This window comes from Pleurodeles waltl, chromosome 7 (genome assembly GCF_031143425.1).
Source record: "Pleurodeles waltl isolate 20211129_DDA chromosome 7, aPleWal1.hap1.20221129, whole genome shotgun sequence".
Classification (NCBI taxonomy): domain Eukaryota; kingdom Metazoa; phylum Chordata; class Amphibia; order Caudata; family Salamandridae; genus Pleurodeles; species Pleurodeles waltl.
The window spans coordinates 298671547-298683792 of NC_090446.1; the positions used below are offsets into that span (position 1 = coordinate 298671547).

A 12246-nucleotide genomic window follows, 5' to 3' on the forward strand; every position below is an offset into this window, starting at 1 on the left:
AAAAAATCCCCAAAACCAATTCCAGTTTTGCAGTTTTCCTCTTGTAATTATTTTAGTTTCATTTTAACTGTATTCTCTTTTTTATGTAGAATCCCAATGCAAACCCTCGACCAACTGCCCAAGACCTGGCTGGCTTCTGGGACCTCCTCCAGCTCTCCATCGAGGATATCAGCATGAAGTTCGATGAGCTTTACCAACTCAAGTCCAACAGCTGGCAGCTAGCAGAAACGCCGGAAAAAAAGGTGAGCATGAATGGCTTGGGGACGTTCGAGAAGGCGTTGTGTTTGGGTCAAGTATTGGCAAGAATCAAAACATTGATAGTCGTCCTAATGTTTGCACATCAGTACGTTTTGTCAGCCTCAGAAAACATTAAGATGAGAAGGCAGAGATGCAAGCATACATGAAAAATGAAACAAGCTTCTAATGCCGGCAGTTTCTCCACAGTCGATCCAGCGTTATTTTCCATATAGCAAGCATTTTTTTGTTAATAGTTTTTCTTGTAAGATCATTATACCTTTTTGCCATTTCAGTATTCATGTCAGTTTTCCGTGTGCCAAGGTCTTCTCAGAGTCCATATTGCAAAGCTGTGAATCGCAACAGTCGGAGTGCAGCCAAACTCTTGGCAGTGGGTCTGAGAATGTAAAAGGTGCCTGTGTGCTTCCACCTTAAATTGAGTTTGAGATGTGTTGAAGGACAGCATCTTACATTTTACCCTTGTTGCATTCAGACTCTCTATTGCCTGGCCTCATCGTAGCAGATTTGAGACAGACAGGCTGGCTCTTAAGTATAATCCAGGATGCTCTGAATAGAGAAAATAGTTTTTGAGTTCAAAAGGTCTTAAACATTCATATGACTGCATTTCCTCCTCTTGCCCCCTCCCCCCCACTTCGTACCTGTGCCCCAACTTCAGAATCAAGAGATGAGCAGCACAGGGTTGCAAGACTCATTTTGTGTAATAAATCTTGCTGCTGTGTCTAGTGTCACTTTTAGGATCTGGTATTTGAAGAGAAGTCTAAACCCCACTATCCTTACCTCTGCGACCACGAAGAACAACTGAGGATGATCGTGATCTTGGGGCATCAGAATTCCAAGGAAGCAGGAGCTGCTACTGCATTAAAAGGGTGATAGAGAATCCACAGGGGAACCAGCTAACCTCTCTCAAATTAAATGTAGCTGTAATACATTGTTAGGTGAAATTTCTCCACCCTGGCTCCTCCACCACTGGGGCAGGGTTGAATTAGCATCAGGCACTTTTCACAGGGATTTAGGTGACCCAGAGGGTCCTTTCAGTCAGTTAGTACCCTAAAAAGCTTCCAGGGAAGCTCACAATCAGCATCATCTCAACAGAATTGGCAGTGCCAGCAACAAGGGAGGAATACCTTTAGAGTCAGAGCAAGAATCAGAGGCCAATCAGCAAGAGTAAGCTCACCTGCAACAAATAAGTGACTGTACGGCAGCACAAGTCAAACAATCAAAAACCAAGACAAGTATCCCAGACACTTACATCATAGTTCACCAGCAAGAGGAAGAATGTGATTTTTTTTCTCTCCAGGAATGGAGGAAAATAACTTCAAACAAATGGGTCCTAAACATAATAAGGCATGGATATTGCATAGAATTAGTCAAATATCCACCAGCACGAGGACTAAAAAAAAGAGAATTCATACAAAGGAAGAAACAAGTCTCCCCTTAAAAGAAGTAATAGAGTTGTTACACATGCAAGCTACACACAGAATGTTCCCACGCAGGATATCAACAAAGGAAACTACTCAACATACCTCCTTATTCTGAAGGTGGACAGTACACTTCTAGACCTCTGACACATCAACAAATTCATAAAAACTCAAAAATTCAAAATGACAACATGACAGGAAGTCATCCCTCATCTCCAATGAGGGGATTACATGGTGACTATAGATTTAAAGGATGCTTACTTGCACATCTCAATGAAGGCACAATACAAAAAATATCTATGGTTTGTGGTCAGTGTAAGACAATACCAATTCAAAGTATTAGCTTTCAGGATCCAATCAGCACCCAGAGTTTGCACAAAATGCTTGGCGGTGCTGGCTGCACACCTCAGGTGGAAAGGGATTCAGGTGTATCCTTACTTAGATGACTGGTGAGTAAGAGCAAATTCTCATCAATAAAGCAAACAAGTAATTTCAGAAGTGATGGAAACTCCACACTCTCTGGGATTCTCCCTAAACATAGAAATGTCATCCTCAGAACCACAACAAAAGAAGGTGTTCCTGAGGTCCGAATTAAATTGTATACAAGCAAAAGTGTTCCCTAGCGAGAAGAGGTTGCAGTCTCAGTTTGAAGAAACTCTCCATTACCAGAAGGGGCAAGCTCTGACAGGGGAAATTACTAGGAAAGATGAATTCATGCATTCATTTCTTTAATCCCATATGTGAGATTACATATTAGGCCAATACAGGAATGGCTTCCGAATCCATAGTCTCAGGTGACAGGGAGTTGGGAATATCTAATGGTTGTCACGCTGTCAACAAAGGAGAATGTTACTCAGGGACAATTTTTTCAGCAACCATCTCCCACAGTGACCATAGCCACAGATGTCTCAGATATGGAATGGGGAGCTCATACGAACTCTCTAAGGATAAGAGGAATATGGAACAATCAGGTTGCAGTTCAACACATAAATTGGCTGGAGTTAAAGACTGTTTGGTAAGCTATGAAGCATTCCAAAAACATATTCAGGGCAGAACGGTCCTAATCCAGACAGCACAACAACAGTGTTTTACATCGAAAAACAGGGAGGGACCCTCTCTTAGCCCAACGAATCTGGAAGTGGGTAATTCAAAGGCACAAAGACATTCAAGATATTAATTTACCGGGAAAGGAGAACTGCATAGCAGACAAATTGAGCATGTTGGCATCAATCACACATAAATCAGAATTAAATCTGAGAGTGGTAAACAAGATTTTCAAAGCATGGCGGACCCCGGCGATACACTTAATTGCCACCCCCATGAAATGTGAAATTCCAAAACTTTGCATCCAGACTACCACCCCCTCGAACTCTAGGGTATGCCCTTTCGATAGACTGGTCAGGATATTTGCTTACGCTTTTTCACCAATTCCACTACTACACAGAGTAATCAACAGATGCAAAAGGAGTCGTGACACTAATTTTAATAGCACCACAATGGACGACACAAACATGGTAATTTGAGTTTATTCAGTTAGCTCAAGAGGAATAATGACGGCTACCAAGAAGACAAGACTAGTTGCCTAAGGAAAAGTTCTGCACCCAGAGCCAGAATATTTCAAGTTAATGGCGTGATTCCCGAAGACATGAATTTGGTCACTTAAGGTTACCCAAGTACACATTAGCTGTGTTAAAAGAAGGCAGGAAGCCATTAACTGGAAAGTGTTACATGGAAAAATGGAGGAGATTTACACTATGGGTTAGGAAGAAGAATATAGTTAAAAAGATTAGAAAGGAGAGAACAATTTTAAAATACCTTCTTTAATAGTATATCTGGTTGCTATTGTGGCATATTCAAGGGGTCATACAGTAAGAAGTTTTTCACATCCCCAGTAGTTAAGATTCTTAGAAGGAGCTAAAAAGATAGCACTCCTAAAAAGGGTACCAGCACTTACTTGGAACTTAAAACTAGTTATTACTCAACTCACGAGGAAACCCTTTGAACAGTTACACAAAGGGACTTTGCAAATGTTAACACTCAAAACAGCCTTTTTAGTTGCTATCACTTCTTTACATAGAGTAAGTGAACTCCAGGCACTTATATTCAAGAACCATATTTTCAAATTCATAAAAGATAGAATTGTCATGAGAAATGACCCTCTTATTTTTTTTTTTTATTTTTTTTACCAAAAGTGCTCTCTCAGTTCCATATTTACCAATCAATTCAATTACCAACTTTCTTTCAGAATCCAAAGACAGAGGCCGAAAGGAGTTTACATATATTGGACACAAGATGTAATGTATTATGTCGAAAGAACTAAATCCTTTTGAAAAACTCAGCAATTGTTTGTTGCATTTTCGAAACAATTAAAAGGAAAGCCTGTGTCTAAAGGTACTATCTCAAGATGGAGTCCACAAGTGATTAAACTATGACACCACACTGCAGGGAGCGCTTTTCCCAGAGCTTCAGGGGCATACTCTTAACAGAAAGAATGAACTACAGTGGATTTTGATGTCAAATACACCATTACATGAAATTTGTATGGCAGCAACATGGGCTTCAGTACATACCTTTACAAAGCATTACTATTACTGATCAGATGAGCAAGGAGGCCCAGGTAGGACAAAGGGTAATAAAACATGTATTTGCAAACCAATATCCATCTTACCCCCAACCACCGCAACGGGAGAGAACTGCTTTACAGTCGATGCACAGCATGTGATTCCAGAAAAGATTCATGCTGCACAACAAAAAGTTTCTTACTTGTAGGTTTAGTTTTGCAGCTTGAAGATTTTCTGCATTCACAAGCGACCCACCCTACTTCACCAAGAAGATGGGGAAAAAAAAGAATCTGAAGATGGCTGAGACATCTGGAGAAAGCACGACAATGTCACATCGGACACCAAATGGTAGGTCTGTCGATGCCCATAAACAAATAAAAGTAAAGAGAGAAGGCGGATTAAAAAGTTTTAAAGGAATAGTAGAAAATCTGGACCCAACCACTAGATAGCGGAATAACGCATATCATGTGAATCCAGAAAATCTTCAAGCTGCAAAACTACACCTACTAGTAAGAAACTTTTTATTCATACCATGTGTTACTGTAGAAACACATGCTATCCTTACTCCTGCCATGTAGTGTTGGACTTGGACATTTGGAATTTATTCAAAGAAGTCTCGAGTCAAGATGTATATGGTCACTCTTCTTTATGCTGGCATTACGCATCGTTACAGACTCCTAGTTAGTTTTTTTTTTTCTCACATCCGGTTCAGATGTATTAACCAGATCCCCAGGATCAAGGCACCTGTCGACACTTTCTCCACTGTCCTCAGTCAACTCACTAATAAGACCTCTACGACTTTGAGGATCTACAGACTCCCCACTGCTGAGCCATAGAACCAGTTAGAGGTCTTGAGCCTTCAAGCCTCTCGACATTTTCTCTCTCGAGAATGAATAGCTTGTAGGTGAAGCCCACGTATCTAGGTACCCCTCAATCTCTTTGCCCATCTGCCAAGAAAAACATCTTAGCTTTCTTGGTGCCAAAACCCACACATAGCACCAAGGTGCCATAAGCACCAAATTCAAACTCTGAGCTGACACCACTTTCAGCGCTGAAAAGAAGAGCCAAGACCTGCCTCAACTCCAGTGCTGCTGACTCCAAAAGTGTTTCTTCTAGGGGCCAAACCTTCGAAGTCAAGAACCACCAGCTTAGAAAGTATAGACGATTGAACAGCCAATTCTTGAGCGGCTCTAAGCAGGGCTTGATGCCCGACAAAAGTGACTCATTATTGCTCCACAGAAGAGAAAGATTCCTACCTAGCCACTACCCAAAGTGGTAGACACTTTATCGCGGAAGCCAGCCTTCAAGGAGGACTTAGCCTCGACGTCAGAACTGGTTCTGAAGATCAAGGTCAAGGGTACTACCGTGATGCACTCTGCCCTTACCACTACCTCTGCCTGCCCCTCTTCCTCCTCCTTCTCCATGAGGATGAGCCACATAACACCTATGGGGGGTGAAGACCCCTTGAATAATGATTGTATAGACCCTCCTGCTTATACTTACCCAGAGCTGTATCTTCATGAAATTTCAAAGGAATTCGAGTTCTTAATTGAAACTCTAAGATGGAACACACTTTTTAATTTCTTCCCATGCTAAAAGGCTTGTTAAAACCCGCTACAGGGTCCTTTTAGGGCCTGCTCAAAGCCAGCGTAGTAATGCCAAAGCTACACCTTCTGACCTGGGACATGTAGAAACGGACTCCTTAGTTATCCCCGCTACACTGCATGCAGACTCTCAGGGGACATTGGACTCCCCCATCATCAACAAGGAGAGTAGGAAATTTAATGCAGGAGTCATGAAGATGGCCACTGTGGCAGCTAACCACTGGCTCACTGCCAATTCTGTCGACCTGTTGGCACAGTACGATAGAGCCCTTTGGGACCAAATGCTGGAGTTGCTTCAACACCTGCTGCCAGAGTACCAACAGTGTGGGGAGGAACAGGTCACAGAGAGCAAAACCATTTCTAATGCAACCATACTTAGCGCTCTAGATGCTGCAGAAACTGCAGCACGGGGGTTGGGGGAAGGGGTCAGTAAGAGTATCCTCATTTGGCGATATACATGGCTCAATATCTGGTGTTTAAATACAAGGTGCATCAACACCTACTTAATCTCCCCTTTAAAGAGGAACATTAGTTTGAGCCACAGGTCGACCATATATTAGAAAAATAAAGTAGGATTCGTATGAAGCTAAAACCATGGGGGCTCTCCAGACCTCTAGTCAGAGAGGGATCTTTTGAAGGCAGCAGTGCCATGGAGGTTCTAAGACTGCCTCCTCAAACATACCATAGGTAGCAACAGTATCCCCCTCCCCCAAACTCAAGAAATTGCACAAGTGGAAGAGCTAAACGTGGTTCCGGTAAGGGTGCCTTCACCACCACAAAACACTGATTCTCTGCAGCTCCACAGAATACCTGTTGGGGAGAAGTAAAGATTTCCTTCCCCACTGGTGAGGGATTATGTCAGACAAATTGGTTCTATCCATAGTTCAACAGGGTTACTGCCTAGAGTTTACGTTATACCACCCCTAACATCCTACCTGGCACCTCACATCTTAACGAGAAAAAGTGCAAGCTCTAGAAAGCACCCATCAAACATGTCCCTTCACAACACCAACGAAGGAGGGTATACTCTTTGTACTTTGGTATCCCCAAGAAGGACGGGTCGCTCAGACCAGTCCTCAAATCAGACTCTTTAACTTACCCATCATGCTAGAGCACTTCCACAGAGTGACCCTCCAGGACTTCATACCACTGCAGCAACAAGGCAATTTCATGAAAGCACTGGATCTGAAGCATGCATATTTCAGATCCCTGTTTGCCCAGGCCACCAACCTGCACTTTGTGGTAGTGCCCATTGTTAAAAATTTAAGGTCAATTTGATAGCAAAGTATCTTCCAGGAGCAGACGACGACCTAGCAGGTCTACTCAGCAGGTCACACCAAGAAGTCCACAAATGGGAACTCAGTCTCCAATGTCCTAAACAGTTACTTCAATGTTGAGGAACTCCACAGATAGACTTTTTTTTGCCACCCCGGAGAACGCAAAATGCCCAGGTTTTGCCTCCAGGTTCCACCTTTGGATGAACTGGGCAGGTATAATTCTTATATTTTTTCTGCTTCTCCTTCCACTAGTGGTGCAGAAAATGAAACAAACATCCCAGACGCTATCTTTGTAACACCCAACTAGGCCAGGCAGCCTTGGTACTGTACTCTAATCAAAATGAGTCTCCACGAGTAGCTCTTCAACAGGCCAGACTTTCTCACCGGAAACAAAGGACAGATCAAACATTGAGGCATCAAACAGCTCAACATTGCGGTCTGGCACCTGAGATACTATGGTTCAGCTATCAAAGCCTCCCACAGAGGTGCTTGAATATCTTCAACAAAGCATGCTGGCAAACTACTCACTTTTGCTATGCAGCAAAATGGAAGAGGTTTGTCAGCTACTGTATCTAAAAGCACATAAATTCATTAAACCCTGCAGTCCAGGACATTATATGCTACCTCCATCTACAACGCTCCGGGTTAGCGTAGACTTCCATTAGACTCCATTTAACAGCCATAGCTTATTACTGTAGAACAGAGAATACGCCTCCTTGTTTTGTTCACCGGTCATCAAGGTTTTTATTGAATGCCTCCGAGTAATTCTCCAAAGAGTGCCACCAGACCCTCAGTGGAGTCTGAACATAGTCCACCAGAGTCATAGGTCCCCATTTTGAGCCAATGCATTCCTGCCCCTTTAGTTCCTTTCATGGAAAGTTGCATTCTTGGTGGCTGTAACCTCACTCAGACCCCTTAGTGAACTGCAAAAACTCACATCAGTAGAACCCTACATCCAGGTTTGCAAGACCAGAGTAATATTAGGATCACCCAATTGCCCAAGGGTAATTACCACTTTCATCTCAACCAGACCAAAGGACTTCCAGTTTTCTTCCCACTACCGTAGTCAGTGGTAGCGATAGACCCAGTTGGTCTGATAGTCCTGCAGTCCCTTTTACGGACATCTGTTCCATCCAGACGCTAGCCAACACTTAAACAGAGGGGCTGCTTTACAGTTTATGCGGAGCAGGCGTACCTACCACAGCAACACGTGCTCTGAACGGAAAATGTTGCTTACCCTGTAAGTGTCTGTCTGTATTATGTAGTGCTGTAGATTTGCAAGCACCCATCCTACCCCATCCCACCGATGTGTGGCTAAAGCTGCCGATCTTTCTTCCTCTTTTCTACTTACTACTGTAGAAATGCACCTGTACACCACTTTCTTCTACCACAGAATACCACTCTAACCCACTGGACAAAAAACAATCAAACATGAAGTTGATGCCCATGCCAGCGACAGCATACAGAGGAATCACCATATAACTTGAGGCTCAAGAGACTTCTTTGCAGGAAACAGAGATTCAGACATCCAAGCTCGGCAATAGATTAGAGAAGTATGTAGCGCATGTGAATCTACAGCACTACATAATACAAACAGATGCTTACAGGGTAAGTAACATTTTCTTTTTGCAGCTTTAGGCTGATCTGGATTCACTAGAAACTGTCCCAAATCCCCAGGTGAGTGGAACAGTATACTAAGAAAGAGATATCAAATAATACTACAATTTCCACATATCTGTCGATGGGGTAAAGATGGAACTGATGATCAAATAGTAAGGCTTTATGGGATTCTGGTTGATATAATCAGACGCTGCGTGGACTCGTTTTGCGAATGCATAGCTATGAATGTTTTATTTTAAAGAAAAATGTTTTAACTGACCAACAGATGGATTAATAACTAAATGCATATATATCTAGAATAGAATGTTTTTACCTGTAATTAACAGTTGTTTCTTGTGACTGAACATAATAGGCATTCAACATAAGCAAGTTACTGTAGGTAACTTTTTCAAGTTGCTGTTTGAGAGGTTGTTAGGGGGTGTTGGTGGTCTCTGGTCGGAGTGCATGCAAAGATCATAACATTTTATCTGGTTTTGACGTGTTCTTACTGTTTCTTTAAAGGAAGTGAAGAGACCACCCCCGCCCGTGCCAAAGAAGCCGGCAAAGCCCAAAGCACCACTCAACCGGGACAAAGCCTCCGACTCTGTGGACAAACAACGCCAGGAGGCCCGTAAACGACTGATGGCTGCAAAACGGGCTGCCTCGGTACGACAGAACTCTGCCACAGAGAGCGCGGACAGCATTGAGATCTATGTACCTGAGGCGCAGACTCGACTTTGAGCTCGGGGACGAAATTGAAACCATAAACATTAAACAAAGATAATTGAAGAGCAAATCAACAGAAAAACAAACATGTAGTTCTCTATAAACGCTAGTGTGATTTATTCACGTGACTGCAGGCCAGATGGAGCGAGAGGCCGGTACTCCAATTTTGTTATTTTCATCAGCTTTAAATAATGAAGATTAATAAGAAGCAAACTACTACTGCCCCAAGCCCTGCCACCTTGGTTGTGTGGGCGCTAATGTGGTCTTCCGGACTGGATAAAAACTCCTTGGATTACCTTCCCAACTCCCATTTCACTCATGCCCCCACCACGTCTACACTGGTTTCAAGCATAGAATTTGGTAAAATGCTATTCAGGCTAAAATCAGCCACTCTTCTTCGGGTTCCGTGGTGTCGGCAGAAGTCATGGGAGTGGGCAGTATTGCCCTGCTGGTCTTCCTTCATCCCATCGCTCGATGACTCTCACGGACACTATGATTTCCATGCTGTCCTTCTGGCCCCCTTCCTTCCAACATAGTCCTTCTGAGCCTGCGTTCCATGTCAAAGCTTATCTTCTGACTCTTTTCCACCAAGATTATTTGCTGCAATGTTTAACACTCATTCCGTGCAAATTGTTTGTGGGTTTCTTGCCCCCCCCGCACCCCTGCAATATTTGTTGCAAAATATGGAAGCTGCCTGTTCAGACATGGCACATCGGAAACCATCTCTGAGGAGAATAGATTGTCAGTTATTTGAAGCAGTTCATAAAATCAGGAAATATAGTAGGATCTGCCAATAATTGAATTGTGGATCCATATTAAAAATGACAATGGACAAAAGTAATTGTGGAAACAAAAATATCATTTTTTTTTTTAAATGTGGGGTTGAGAAGATGACAATGGTGGCTGCTCAGACACACTCCACCGTTCTCCTATTTTGTTCTTTTTAGTCCACAGTTATTCCTACTGTGTCCCCTTGGACATTTCTCTCCATACTCTCTTCGATTTTCCCCACCCTCCATTCCCGCACTTTCTGTTCTTGCCTTGACTCTCTTCACCCACCAGTCCCGCCACCTTCTCTTCATGTACCACCATGCACCCAATGATTGTGCCCCTTTTTTATGTCTGTTCCTGTTATCCTCAAGCACGGCAAGGTGGAAATCCTTCACCTCAGTCGCTCTGTTTGCAAGCATTTGTTTTTGTGCACAGAAGTTTAAATTCTTTAGAAATGAGATGTTACAGGCACATATCTGTACTATTGAACTAAAATGCAAAACAAAATCTGAGTTCTTTTATACTACGTGCAGTGTTAGTCCAGGGCCCATGCAATAATAGACCAGTATGATGACCAGACCAGTGCAGCAGACTGTCATCGTTTCAGGTAGTTTGGAGAGAGGCAGGAACAAGCCCTTTCTACCTTCCTTTATCTCATGCACCTCTGGTCCTCTTTGGAGACTGGGAACAGAAACTGTAGGAGAACTCTCATATTTCTAGTTTTCTTTCATGTGGAGAATAAGAGGAGGGTTTTTCAGTTTAAAGTAAATTTTTTTTGTTTTTACCATTTGCATCGTAGTACCACTACAGTCCATTAGTAGACACAGCAAGAAAGCCTAACTTGCCAGTGGAATGCACAGATTAATCAAACAAGGCTTAGGGGGTATACATACCACTGACTTTTAGGGTGTTCTCTGCTGCCAGGTGATTTATTTTCTGTCAAAGTAATCTTAATTTATTTATACAAAGTAAAAATTAGAACTGAACGTTTTTTAAAGTCAGTTTTAGTTTTGAAAAAAAAAAAAGATAGTTTTAGTGAACTGCAGCGCTGCCGGAAAACTGGCGGGTTACCATTTTTTTGTTGGCTTGTTTGTAAAGCAAGAGAGAATGACCCTATTGAGGAGATTCCTCTGTCTATGGGGCACATGGGACTGTGAGAGAAACGGTGCCCACCACTTTCATGCAAGCGTCGGCCTCTCCTGTGGCCTGTAATATATGTATGTATACATATGCACAGACCCGTGTGTACTAGGATTTGTAAATTTAATGCGTACACTTGTAGGCATACAGGATGCATGCACGCTGCAGAGAGCGCGCAACGCAGCGCGAGTTACCACATGTCCAGGTGTGCCTGTGTGCTCATCATATATTTTTACATATGTACAATATCTAGACGTTTGTTAAAAGTGTGTGTAAAAATAGACACCTATAAACCATATGCATAACACTTTATCCTTTCTGGTGTTCAGTGCTTTGTACATTGGGGTGGGAAAACAAATCATTGACACAGGTGGATCTGTGCTTCTTCCATCATAGGAACACAGAAGAAAGAGCTTTAAGAAGAGTGACTCATAGTTTCCACGTCAAAGGTGTTATACCTACAGCAAAGCTTCCTGCATTATATATCTGTGTCTATATGCTCACCTTCAAATTAGCGATTAAAGCTCTAAATTGGGCCCACCCTTCCCTTATGACGTCAGATGGGCCCCTGAAGCCCAATACGTGTTCACCATATTCAGGTTCTCTTTTCTGCTGTGGGGTACAGCAGCAAGCTCCAAAGCATCAAAGATTTTGAGGAAAGCATAGGGAAGCACCAAAAGACCACTATGATCGTCTACAAAGAAAATTTCTGGGGCGGTAAGTAACTGATGAAAACCTCTGAAACTCAGATCTGTTTTTCTACTGGTTTCAGCCGTGTGGCCTGAGAATGGTTGTGGTGGTGGTGAGATTTATCCCGACCGCGAAAGAGAGAAAAAAAAACTCCTTTTAGATTTTGCCCCACATGCCACAGCAAAGCTTGTGCATTCCCCCCTCA

General features: G+C 42.8%; 1 protein-coding gene across 12 annotated transcripts in view; it reads left to right on the forward strand.

The window, feature by feature from the left end:
• DLGAP4 (DLG associated protein 4) overlaps nt 1–11663 on the forward strand; it is a 1552488-nt gene extending 1540825 nt beyond the window's left edge. For all 12 annotated transcript variants that reach the window (XM_069243703.1, XM_069243705.1, XM_069243712.1 and 9 more), the window contains 2 exons: nt 90–242; nt 9237–11663. In XM_069243703.1, coding sequence (XP_069099804.1) covers nt 90–242; nt 9237–9455 — 372 coding nt within the window. In that variant the 3' untranslated portion in view covers nt 9456–11663. The remainder of the gene's footprint in view (nt 1–89; nt 243–9236) is intronic.
• The last annotated feature ends 583 nt before the right edge of the window (nt 11664–12246 follow it).